The sequence below is a fragment of the Aythya ferina genome, assembly GCF_964211825.1.
Source record: "Aythya ferina genome assembly, chromosome: 20".
Classification (NCBI taxonomy): Eukaryota; Metazoa; Chordata; class Aves; order Anseriformes; family Anatidae; genus Aythya; species Aythya ferina.
The window spans coordinates 6208333-6221230 of NC_140318.1; the positions used below are offsets into that span (position 1 = coordinate 6208333).

The window sequence follows — 12898 nt, forward strand, 5'->3', positions numbered from 1 at the left end:
CGGAACCAGCCAGGAGAGGGAGACAATGACCACCGTGTGCACACGCACACACGTGCACACACATGCACACGCGTGGGGTTTCTGCGGACACTGACCCTCGTGGGTCTCCTTGCAGCACCCGCTCCCGTTTTGCGTTGCCCCAGGAAAACAAACCAAGCGGTGGAATTTTCCCCCAAGCAGCTCTTTCGGGAGACTCTCTTATTTGCTTTTCTCTCTCTGTCCCTGCTCAGAAAACATGCGTGTGAGTAGCATCTTTTGTTCCCCAACTCTTCGTCCTCTCCTGCTATTTGCTCGCTGCTGCCAGCAGCCCTCCTCTCCTCGGGGCACCCGCGAGGTGCACAGCAGCGCACGGGTCTTGCAGGGAGGGAGGGCACGGGGAGAACTCAGGAACATCAGGAGCCTTTTTTTCAAGGCGATGCCCTGGGTGAGACAAAGCAAAGCGATCAGGAGAAAGGTGAGCTCAACCAGCTTGGCAAACTGGCACTGAGGAGATTTCAGCAGATGTTACGGTGGGAAGTTGCTCTTTAAGGGCCAGATCCTGGAAGGCCCATCAGTGAATGCTGGGCTCCTACAGCAGATTCGTGCCCTCACTGTTTTTTGTTGCCTTTGCTTTCTTTGGTTTTATTCTCGTGCTAGGCTTTTAAAACTGGGCAAGCCATTGGGGCAGGAAAGCGCTTTCCACATCTGCAGGTCATTTGCTTTGGGCATGGAGGTGACCCAAGTCATTTTCCTGCTGCCCACGAGCTAGCACAGCCCGGGGTGACCAGCAGTATCTCCGAGCGCAGCAGCCAGCACCACCTCTTGCCTCCGAAAACCTTTCATCCCTGAGAAAGGAGAAGGGAGGCACTTCTGGGGACCTCTTGTGGGCCAGGTCCTGCTTTGACCCCAATGTTGTGGGCTAAACTTGTGTGGCCTTGCCATGGAGAAGGGCCCTGGCTCTCTGCAGGCACAGCTGGGTCCTGAGGGCTCAGCACCACCCTGCTCAGCTATCAGTGCATCCAGGCACCGACCTTTCTGCAAAGGTGTGGGAGAACCGTGGGTCTCATGCTGTCCCTCCCTTTACGCCCCTTATGTTAGCAGCAAAGACTCCCAAGACCCTGCTTCTCTTGGCTATTTCACCACTAATGGAAGCAAAAGCAGCAAATTCAGACTGATTTCTCCCACGTTTCCAGAGGGCTCCACGCCAAGTGGCCGGAGCAGCACCGCTGGTTGCTGGGGGTGGGCTGGGGAATTGCACAGGGGTCCTGGTGCTGGGCCCCTCCTTGCATGGCAGGGGCCAGTGGCTCTGAGCCCTGCTGTCCCCACCTGCAGAAGCTTTAATCATTGCATTTGAAGGGCACGTGAATGAAATCAGGTGTGTGTGGTGGAAAGGAATGTTTCTTCAGTTCTGGTGGAAGCCCCAGCAGGGCACAGGGGTGTTTTTTCCTTCAGTGAATACTACTTTAATTAATAATGGGTCCGTAGGTCTAAGTCCTTTGTATGTGTGTGGAGTAGACAAATACGAGGGACAAACTTTACCTACAAACTCAGCTTCAAAATGAACATTGGGAGGATTTAAGCGTAGCACTCCGGTGTTTTACACGGTATGAGATCAGCCACCAGGGTCTGAGCACAGCACGAGCACCTGCTCAGAGCAGCACAGGCCGAACTGAGGCAGAACAGGAGCTGCGATTTTTTTCTAAAATATCGAAGTCATGCAAGGCTTTTGCCTAAAGAACCTGATCCTGCAGAGCCTGAAACACCTCCTTGGTGTTGACTCCCTTCACAGGCACAACTCTGCACAAGCTGACAGCAGTTTTGCCATGGAAGGGATGCCCCAAAACCTGAGGAAAACCTGGGTCTGGGTAAAGCCCATTTCATGGGATCGAAGTAGTTTAGCTAATTCAGGAGCCCTGAGCAGGACAATTTCTGACCCAGAGGGCAGGAGTGGTTTTCTCACTGATTTCAGCACAGCAGATGGACCTGTCGGCTGGCTGCCTTACCGGGGTTAGCGCTGGTCTGTCCTGAACAGTGGGGAAAAGGGCAGGGATGCCAGGGTTGAGGTTGCTGGGCAGCGAGGAAAGGGAATTGTGCCCCAGATGCCGCAGCCGTGACATGCACCAGGCAGTGCCGCCCAGCTAACAGCATCCAATTCTGCTGCTGCGCTGCCAGAGGGGCAGGATCCGACCTGGCATCCGCGCTCACGCTCAAACTCATCTCTTTTTCTCCACCTGGTGGACTTGCTGCATGTACACTCAGTGCTTCCCTGAAACTCCCTCGCTCTCGCTGCAGAAACAGCTCCACTCTGCTGTCATCCATCCCTGGTCTCTCTGCCCAGAGCAGCAGTGCTGGGGGGCACTGGGGCAATCCCAAGCTAAGGGCAAGGTCCCCAGCCAGGGGCAAGGTGCCTTTAGGGACACGCCAGCTCTGCTGCGAATGCATTTTAGGACAGTTTCTTGCTTCCCCATTTGGGATTTGCTGTGCACACCAGTCTGGGCGCTGTATGGCAAGGAAATCCTGGGGGGTCACAGCTTTGGGGTGCCCCTCAGTGCTCTCACAGCTGTGACACCCGCCACCCCCAGGAGCTGTGCCATGGGGGGAACAGTGCCAGAGGGGGCAGATTTGGACCTCGTCAGATCAGACCCCTACGGGTCCCAGCCAGGCTGGGGGTCTTTGTTGCAGGGCCATGGTGGCTGCTTCATTGTGCTGAGGCCGGTGCTGTGCCGGTGGAGCAAGGGGCATCACTTTTATCCTCTGGAGAGGGCCAGGGGATCGACTTCACAATTCACTTTTCCCTGAGTGGTTAAGGTTTGTTTAGGGTGGGTGTGCAGGGTACCTCAGCTCTCTGCTGCCTGGGGACTTTTGGCTCTGAAGCCACTGGGGCAGTTCTGCAAACCCCTTTGGGGGGGTCACAAATGAGTGCTGTCTCAGTGCAGAGGAGCTGCATGGGGCAAAGCCACCACCCTGTTCAGTCTAACAGCCCACGGGGTTTCTCATCGGGGTTTGCCTCCGAGCCACCCCAGGCACAGCAACCAGGTTTCTTCCAACTGCAGGACGTTTGGGGGATGTTTTGGGGGCACCCAGTGCTGTCCCACCTCCCCTGGCCATACAACCCTGCCTGCTGGGAGTGGGGCGAGAGCAGCACGAGGGGTGGCATTGCCAGCTGGAGGGCAGGCTGATTGCCTGGCATATTGGGGTTTAGCTCCTGCGTGGTGTGCCACGGGCTGAGGCTGCAGCATGGCGAGGGGGCGTGCAGGAACGTGGGGGATGCTCCGATACACCACAACCCGGGGAGGGGGAAGGGGGCTGCGGGCCTGGAGACCACCAGGTGCCTCCCCTGGGTCCCACACCTCGTGGTTTGTCGGGGAGCCCCCTACACCTGAGTATTCACAGGGGGGGCACGGCTCCAGAGGGCTGCTCCTGGCTCCCCCCGGTGGCCAGCAGCTCCCTTTTGTCCCCCGGAGAAGCAGCCTCTCGGCCAGGAGGGGTCTTCCATAGGGTCCCCGAGGGGGCTGTTCGCCCTCCAGCCCCCCATTCCCGCACCCTGGCCCCGCAGCTCCCCACGCCCCCCCCCCTCCCCGGCAGCCGGCAGGGGGCACCGCAGCGCCGCGCCGCAGCGGGGAGCCGCCCCCCGGCCCCGGCCCCCGCCCGCGACCCTCCCCGGGCTCTTTTCCTCCCGCCTTCTCCCCCCCCCAGGTCTTTTCCTCTCTCCCCAGCTCCTTTTCCCCACCACCACATCGTACCGGCTCCCCGGCTCTTTCCCCTTCCCCCCCCCAATTTTCCCCTTTCTCCCCAAATCTTTCCTCCTCTCCCCAACTCCTTTTCCCCGCTCCCCAAATCCATCCCCTTCTCCCCTGTTCTTTCCCCCCCTCCCTAAACCTTTTCCTCTCCCCTTCCCAAAAGCAAATCTCTCGCCCTCCCCCAAATCCCCGCTCCCCCTTCCCCTCCCCAAACCCCTTCTCCCCTCCCCAAACCTTTTCTCCCCTCCCCAAATCCCTTCTCCCCTCCCTCTCCCCCTCTCCACTCTGCCTCCCACCCGCCCTCCGCAGCCTCTCCGGCTGCCTGGGCTCTCCCCCTCCCCTCCCCTCCCCTCCACCCACCCTGCCCCTCCCTCCCGGTCCCGTCCCTCCTCCTGCAGCCGCTCCGCTCCGGCTGGGGCGCGCCCGGTGGCGGCGGGCGCAGGGAGGCAGCCCCGCTCCGGGACCGACTCCGGCACCGGCACCGCTTCCAGCACCGCTTCCAGCACCTTCAGCATCCTCGGTAGCCCCGGGCAGGGCCGTGGCGAGGTTGTGGACGATGGGCAGGCGGCGAGAGGCGGTGGCGGTGGTCGGGCGGCTGGCGCAGCCCGTCCCCAGCGGCATGGAGCCCGGCGCCGGTGCAGAATGAAGGGTGCGCGGCGCCCCCCCCCGCAGACATGTCTGTGCCTTTACTCAAGATTGGAGTGGTCCTCAGCACCATGGCCATGATCACCAACTGGATGTCGCAGACGCTGCCCTCCCTCGTGGGGCTCAACACCACCAAACTCACGGCGGCCTCGGGCGGCACCTTGGATCGCAGCACGGGAGTAAGTGCCGGGGGCCGGGAGGGGGCTGCGGGGGGGTCGGGGTCTGCCCGGAGCATCCCTGCCTCCGGGGGTGGCTGCGCCCCGGCTCTCGCCCCGCTCCTCCCTGGCCAACCTGTCCCTCCCCACCCGGGTGCCCCCCGGGTCGCCAAAATCTCTCCTTGGCTAAATCCCGCCCCGGGACCCCCCCTCGGGCTGTCTGGGTTTGTCCTTGCCACCCCCCTCACGGCAGACCCAGCGGGAGCCCCCTCGCTGCAAAGAGCAGCGCCCCCGGGGGGAGGCAGCGCTGCTGCCCCTCGGGTGATGGGGGCATCACCCAGGGGGGTGCTTTGCCAGTGCCCCCCCCCCGTGCCGTGCAGGCACGGTCAGGTCGGTTTGGGGTCGCGGGGGCTGGCAGGAGATGGGGGAGTGGGGTGGCGGTGTGGGAGGCGCCGCCAGTTCTGCTCTGGGGTTCATCCATCCCCAGCCCTGGGCAAACTGGGGGGGGGCTTTGCCCTGCCTCCAGCCAGGGGATTGCAAAGTTTCCCTCGGCGCTGCTCCGCCGTCGCCTGGCGAAGCGGCTCGGGACAGCAGGTGCGAGTCCCGCAGGGTCTCGTTTGCTTCCCTGCCTTTAATCAATAGTCGTTAATGGGATGGAAAATGCAGCAGAGGAGTTGCGGTGTATTTCGGTCGTGCCTGATGCCTCCCATGCTGGAGGGCTGCTATGGTGGCTGGTCTTGCCACTTTGGAAATGGCTGAGGAAAACAACCCCTCTGCCTTGTCTTCCCGGAGCAGGAAAAAATGGGAATCTTTCGCCTCCAGGCTGCATGCTCGTGCCTTAGAAAAGAGCTAACGTATTTCAGCTCTACTGTTCCAGGATGAGTATTTAATGTAGTGGCTCTGCTGGTTGTGAATGAAGCTAGTTTTTTTTTTTTTTTTCCGTGTTACCAGGGATGATGAGACCTTTTTTTTATTATTATTGTTATTATTTCTGGTTGCTTTTGCTAGAGAATCAAATTGTTTGTCTGTCTGCTAGCTGCCTCTCAGTGCGCGTCTGTCCACATGGGTATGTGCAAGGTTATTTGTAATGTATTAAAATTGTAGAAAGAACATTTCCCTTTCGGTTGGCAAAACAGTGGCACCTTCAAAGTGAGCGGAGGCTGAATTGTGATTAAATAATGTATTTTGTAAAGTGCTGCGAGATCAAAGGGAAATTAAGATCAGAGAGCTTTGGAGAGCACAAGGGGCACGAGGGGGGGGCTGGGGCATATGCTGTGTTTGGGGCTGGGCTCCCTTTCTGCGCTGCGTCCTGGAAGCTCTGACGGAGGCTCCGATCCTGCATCCTTTCACTGCAGGTGTGCTTTGTGGGGCACAGCACCAGGGTTTCCCTGCCTGGGACCCACAGATTGTTTGGAGAGAAGTGGCTGTCCTGGTGAACCTGGCAGAGGACGGGGGAAACGTAACTCCCGGTATCTGCTTCCTCAGAAGAGCTGATTTTCCTGTCGCCGGCTCCAGGAGAGCTCTGCAGATGCTCATTGATCACTGCTCAGCGCTCAGCCAGGACACCGTACGCCCCCTGTTAGCTCGGGCACATCCTTCTCCCGGTGTCAAGGAGAAGATGAGTGCTCTGTAATGACAGCCGGGCAGCAGATTTCCCACCGGCTCGGCACCCCGCTGCACTCGGTGCCTTACAGCACGCTGCCCACCCCCTCTGCAGCACGCCTTTCCTCCTGTCCCTGCTTCCCCTTTGCATTGCCCTGTCTGCTTCAGCTCTTGCTCTCCCTTTCAGACCCTTCCTTTATTTGTCCCCAATCCATATTTTTGCATTACAAGTGAATTCTGCTGGCTGGGCCCTCGGAGGAGCTCCCTCCGCTTGCTGCACAACCCCAGTATCCTTCAGTCCGTGCTGCTTCCTCCCTCCTCTTCCTCGTTCATCTCCCCCACCCCTCCCTCCCTTGACTTAACCCATCTTTCCCTGTGTTAATTAGGTGTTGCCTACCAACCCAGAGGAAAGCTGGCAGGTCTACAGCTCTGCCCAGGATAGCGAGGGACGTTGTATATGCACAGTGGTGGCACCTCAACAGACGATGTGCTCGCGTGATGCCAGGACAAAGCAGCTGAGACAACTATTAGAAAAGGTAACGGCTGACCCGTTCTGGGCAAGGTGGTTTGGTTTGACATGGCACAGGGGGTAAAAACACGAGAGAGTTGGGCTGAGCCTTCGTTTCCAGAAAGGACAGCCCCCTTGGGCCAGCCCTCCCGTACTGTCGCTGTCCCCAGGTGTGCAGTGGGGAATAATCAGCCGGGAGGACGAATGTCTAAATATTTCTGAGGCACAGAGGAAAAGGGACCGTGGCCTGAGGTCAGGTTAAAACTGCTGAGATCAAAGCAACGATATTGAATCACATCAGTTGTTTTCTTTTTTTTTTTTTTTTTATAAAAGGGTGTAACTTGCTTTTTTTTTTTTTTCCATTACATTAACACAAGCTGTTTGAAAGGATGAGTCTCAACAAGATGAGAGGAGAGAGAATTAAAAAACCAAAGCCCGTGCACTCTTAGCCAAGCTGATATTAAAAAAAAAAAAAAAAAAGAAAAGGTCGACTAGAACACTACGAGCTGTCAACATCAAATATTACAGAAATGACAGTTAGTGGTTTTCTTTCTAATGCTGACATCCACTTGATTAGTTTTTAATAGTCTGCTGTCCGAAGAGATCAAAGAATCTCATTAGGGAAACGCTCCTGATAACAAGAAATTTTCCAGATAATAGATTTCATTGAAGAAATGCCGCTTCATGCGAAATGGTCCTCTTCTCTTTAAAATATAAGTGGACTCGTGTGCTGGATGTGTAATTATCCTTTGTGCCCTAATGCTACGTTGGCGTGTGTTGTGCATGACAAAATAACTTCCACCCTGATGCTCTCGGGAAGTTGATGTATTAGGAACTCATAACAGCATTAAACCTACACTTAACTGATTCTCCTACGTGATAAGGACAATAAACTCAGACAGAAAACACTTAGCCCTTAAACAGCTCTTCGGTATGTCATAGGCTTCTAAAAATAATCGCACTCAAGCCTTTATTTCTCTAAGCAACACCGGCAATTGGTCCGGCAGCACATTTGTCTGAGAGGCAGCAGGCATTGTGCTAGCAGCTGCTGTGGCAGTCAGAGCCCGCTCGCGTTCCCAGAACTGCTCACATGCAGAAAACAAGTAGGGTTTGACCCAACGCCCTCTGCTAATGGGCAGGCGAGCAGGGCGCAGCAGCCCTGGGATACCAGCAGGTGCACTGCGGAGGGTGGAAACGCTCGGGGATTTTTTCCCTTGGGCAGCTCTCCGGCTGCGAGTGGATAAAGCGAGGGGGGAGCAGTACATGAAGGCGTGCGTTCTGGGGATGTGCTACCTGCCTGCGGATCTGTCTGCATCTCACTCCTACGCTAACCCATATCAAACCCCCAAAATAAAGAGTGGGCTCTTGGTGCCAGACATCTGATCTCGATCAAGGCTGAAACGAAAATCCCTTTAGGGAAACGCAACTGCTGCGGAGAGCTCCCAGCTCCCCAGGAAGGATTTCAGACCTGGATGCTTCTTCCCCCAATCTGACGTTTTACCTCTAGTTTTGTGATGGGAAAACTCTCACCTCCGGATTTCTCTCCGCCAGCAGATGAAGAAGCATAATGTGTCAGCGAGGTAATTCTGTTTGGATTTTCAAAGCAGGAAACCTGGCACTCACCTACAGAAATAATAAGGCATTGCTTTCGTGAGCCAGAAGAAAGCTGCCTGTGTGTGTGTGTGTGTGTGCACAAGGCAGTTACAGCATCCTCAGTGAAAATCTCCGCACAGGGGCATCAGGGGCTGAAGGCAGTTTGAGGTCCCCAGCCGCCGAGACCCCAGCTCCCCTCGGCACACGGGGCGTGCTGCTTGCAGGTGATTCCTGGGCACCCCATCAGTGTGAGGAGCAGCAGGTGCAAGTGAGCTAAGGTGATGAGCGAGGTCTGCTCGCCGCCGCACAGGCTGTTCAGGCCGCCTTCGGACACCGAGGTGCCTGAGCTCATCCTTGGCTGCCGTGCGCGGAGCCCTTCCTGCCTTCCGTGCGTCAGGTGCTGAGGCCAGATCCTGGGCTGCGTCCAAACCCAGCCGTCACCGAAATCCTGTTCACGAACAGATTATGTTTTATCTTCAAATGGATTTTTTTTTTTTTTTGGCCCTGTTATCTGGGAGGACTTCCTCCTCTGACAGTTAAACCACTTCTCGTTTCCTGCCAAGGCTTATTCTTTGCCAGCACTGAGTTCCAGCTTAAACAGTTCTTCTTGTTCCTTTGATACTCGCTCGGAGGTGTATTTAGAGAGGACAATGATCTGCTCAGCCTTCCACAATCCTTATAAAATGGACTTCTCTTGTAGTGATCCCTTGGCTGAGTCCCTCTCTCTGCCAATTTTTCCCATAGATCACAACAATCTCCCTCAAGGTGTCTCAAGCTATCACTCCATCAGTTTGTCCAGCTACCCCAAGCTCAAGCTAAGCATTCATCCTACCTCAGACCCCCAAAATGGGCTCTGAACTGCCCTTCCTGAGCTCATCAGGACTGGTCTATGTTTCGAGATGACAAAGAAGTCATCCTGACTTTATGACAAGAACAGAACTGGAAGCTTTGCCTGTATTTTCTGTTTTATACGCTGAAGTGGGCTCTTTTCCCCAAGACAACCACAGGTATACCTCTCTCATCAGCTTGATGGAAAATGAGGTTTCACGTCGAGAGTGCGTGCTCAGCCAGTGGGGGCAAAAAGCATTTTAGCTGCTATTTGAGGGTAGTAGCTAATGGATAAAGCAGAGGGAATCTGAGACAATATCCTCAGGTCTCAGTTCATTAGAGCACTTATGTACATGCTTAAGTTTAAGCTATGAGCAGTCTCATTGAAATCTAATCATGTGCCAAAGTACTTTGCTGGATCAAGGGCTTAATATGCTAATGAAGGAAAACAAGTAGATCTCCAGATGATGAAGCACGCATTACTGTCAGAGATTAGGAATGACGGAGATGGAGTTTTTACCAGTCTGGCCAGAATCCTGCCTGGTTGAAAACAATACAGGCAACAAATAGTGAGAGCCTGAACTTGTAAAACAGATCCCTAAAATAGCACGGCGGCTAATTTTAGATGTCTGAGTTGAGAGCCCTGCAAGGAGGCTAATTTCCTCTGCAGTCAGGGGAGAGGCAGGCTCCTCCAGAGGTGATTCAGAGCAGGAGCCTGCGCGAGCTGCTCTGATTCATTTCCCAGCACAGTCTGTTCTGCCTCTACACGATCCGGGAGCAGCGCCAGGAGCCCCCTGCTCAGCACCTGCAGGGCTGGGTTATGATCTCTGCTCATCTGATTGCTTGGCCTAAAGTTGGGGCTGGGCATTAGTGGACTAAATGAGATCGATTTTGTATGATCCCAACAAGTCGTTCCTATTCCAACCCGTTGAAACAATTCTGCTACGTAGATACGGCTTGACTCAAAGGAGGATAGACTGGATTAATGGGATAAGGATATCTAACAGGAGGGATTGCAGACCAGTCAGGCTTGTCTGAGGCCTTTCTTCTCTCTCCAAGGGGCACCTCCCAGTCCTGTGGACGGTCTCAGCCTGACAAATACCTTCACCTCTGCTGAGGACGATTATTAGAGCCCCAGGGCAGTTGCGCTGGTCGTACAAAACGTTTCCTTGCCCCTGGCCTTTGAAATACCAGTTGCCCATACATTTTTAATGGTTCCCTGTAATAGTTTTCTTGTCGGCGTGCATGAGCAATGGGCGTTTTGATCACTTTGGAGACGCAGACACAAAAGTTGGCATTTGACCTGCGCTGCTTTCAGCAGGCAGGCTGCTCGATGCACGCGGGTGTCCCAGCCTCTAAGGTAAGTCGCAGCAGCACCGTGTGGGCTGCTGGAGGAAACGCTGCCCTTACACCCTTCTTTCCCCATCTCAGCTTTCTGCGTTTTGCCCCATGAGGGACAGAGTTGGAGGGGAGTTGGAGGGCTCTGGGAAGCATTTCACAGAGATCGTTTTGGCTCATATTTGTGTTTTGCTCAGATCCCCACAGAGGAAGAGGCTTGAACCAGGAGGCCTTTGATGCTAGGCACCATGCAGCACCATGCATGGATGCCTGATTTATTTTAAACATGGGCATTATCCCCATTAATGCTGGCAGGGCTGGGGCATTTCCATGGGTACCTTGGCAGTGGTGGTGGCACCACGCAGAGGCTGAGCCCCAGAATGTACCAAACATGGTACAAACACAACCATTCCCGAAGCAAAGACCTTTAATTTTACCCATTGTTTAATGCTAAATATGTGCTTAGGTACTTGCCTAAGTCAGAGCTTCGTTTGCCCTCTCATAGCCTGAAAAATGAGAAGCAAATCTCTCAATAAGTGAGGGGACAGCCAGCCTTCCAAATCAGGTCATTTAGGCTATCATTTCCCCTGTTCCTTACACCTCTGCCATAAGCAGCTTTTTTCTCACAAGGAGCCTGGCCAAACCTTGCATCATTCCTTCAGCAGGGCCAGATGGGTACACAGGGGGATGCAAGAAAGAGCCTGGCACAGCACCCACCCACAGGGCAGGGATGCACCCGTTATTCCTCAGCTCTGGGGCACCCCCAAATCCACAGCTGGATTCCTTGTGGCAGATGCTGCTTAAACCATAGGGCTGTTTAGGTACCAAGTTTTACTAGCTGGGAGGAAAGTTTGCACTTAGGCAATCAGCGTCACTTATGCACACAAAGAAACGATAACGTGCATCTCAGCAGAGGTGGTTCTCGGAGTCAGATGTGCTCCTGTTAAGCTAATAGGCTCTCCTTGTGCTGCACCAGGCACCGGGTGCTGTTCCAGACCGAAAGAGGCCGTTACCACTAATGCGTCTCGTACTTGGCTACAGCCCTCATTTGCACACGGGATCACTGTGTTATTCTCTGCAGCACAGCAGAATAAACATTTCTGAAACCACTTTGCTCTGGTTTGGAGCGTGGGGTCATAATACGAGGAGATGCTGTTGATTAGCCAGTAAATAATGCATCTGCTGATTGCCCTTTAGCTTTGTTGACTCGGGGAAAATGTCAGCATCTGCATTCGGCCGCGAGCAGTGCTGCCCTGCTGCTGAATATGTGCCTCGTGCGTGACAAGTCCCTTCTCGTCTGACAGGTGCAAAACATGTCCCAGTCGATAGAGGTGTTGGACAGGCGGACTCAGAGAGACCTACAGTATGTGGAGAAGATGGAAAACCAGATGAGGGGACTGGAATCCAAATTCAAGCAAGTGGAAGAAAGCCACAAGCAGCACCTGGCAAGGCAGTTTAAGGTAGGTGTGCTTTCCAATCCGCTTAACCGAGCCGTGGCTGGCGATGCCACGGGGCGCGCGCTGTGTCCCCAGCCCTGCTTTGCTGTGCTCGTGGCCACCCAGCCACCCTCCTGCCCAAAGCAGGGCTAGATCCAGGCTGTAGGATTGCTTCCTCTGCCACGGAGCATTTTTTCTGCAGGGTAAAACCCTGAATCCCCATGTTGCCATACCCACAGGCTGGCGGTGCCCCAACGAGGCTGGGCTCCGTGCTGGGAGAGCCTGGGCAGGATGAGGCCAGGCAGAGCTGGGACTTTGTCCTGTCCCCATCCCCACCCCTGCACAGCTCCAGTTTTCCTTGGGAAGAGCCAAGAGTAGAGGCTTTGTGTATGTTTCTCTACATACCAGACTCTCACCCCTTTGCTGCCCTCCTTGGTGAGGTTGCATCAGTGGGGCAATCAGTCAAGCAAACAACTCCCCCCCAAAAAAAAAATCAATGTTTGGCTATTCATCTGTCATCAGACTGGCAAACTGAGCATCTTCAGGGGTGCAAACGTCCAGTTTTGAATCAGGATGTTGGCAGCAGAGCCTGGGCCTTCTGGTCACTGGTGTGCCTTTTGTCCTGGTGTCACGCAAATTAGGAGGAAAAAATCAGCCTTTTAAATGAAGCTGCCAATGCAGCAACTTTCAAGAACATGACCAAAATGAAATTGCCCAAAGGAGGCTGCCAGTACAATTTGTAATGTTACACTTCAGTAATATTTTGGATTAAAAACTAAGCACAAATTTGGAAGATTTCTAGTGAAATCTGGGGACCCGTCCCATTGATCCCCATCCTGCTGCCCAGCTGACTGGTGTTTTAAACCAGGTATTTCTTAATTGATACGCTAAATGCCGAAATACCAAGATTATGTGATAAAAAGCTGGGAAGAAGGCTCTTAAAACTTTCCACCAACTCTGCCTTCCCCGCTCCCCATCCCCAGGACCCTGTTGAGCTCCACAGCCAGGATGCCAGGCCCATTTCCCTGAGTGGAGCATGAGTTCCTTTTTTTTTTTTTTTGCTCTTCCCCATTC

The 12898-nt window shown here is 54.5% G+C and overlaps 1 protein-coding gene across 3 annotated transcripts in view; it reads left to right on the forward strand.

The window, feature by feature from the left end:
* Positions 1-12898, forward strand: part of OLFM1 (olfactomedin 1) — a 31353-nt gene that overhangs the window by 6266 nt on the left and 12189 nt on the right. For 2 of the 3 annotated variants that reach the window (XM_084494215.1, XM_084494216.1), the window contains exons 2-3: positions 6508-6657; positions 11693-11848. In XM_084494215.1, coding sequence (XP_084350341.1) covers positions 6508-6657; positions 11693-11848 — 306 coding nt within the window. Of the gene's footprint in view, positions 1-4114; positions 4544-6507; positions 6658-11692; positions 11849-12898 lie in introns of those variants that run through there. The other variant, XM_084494214.1, reaches the window with a different exon arrangement.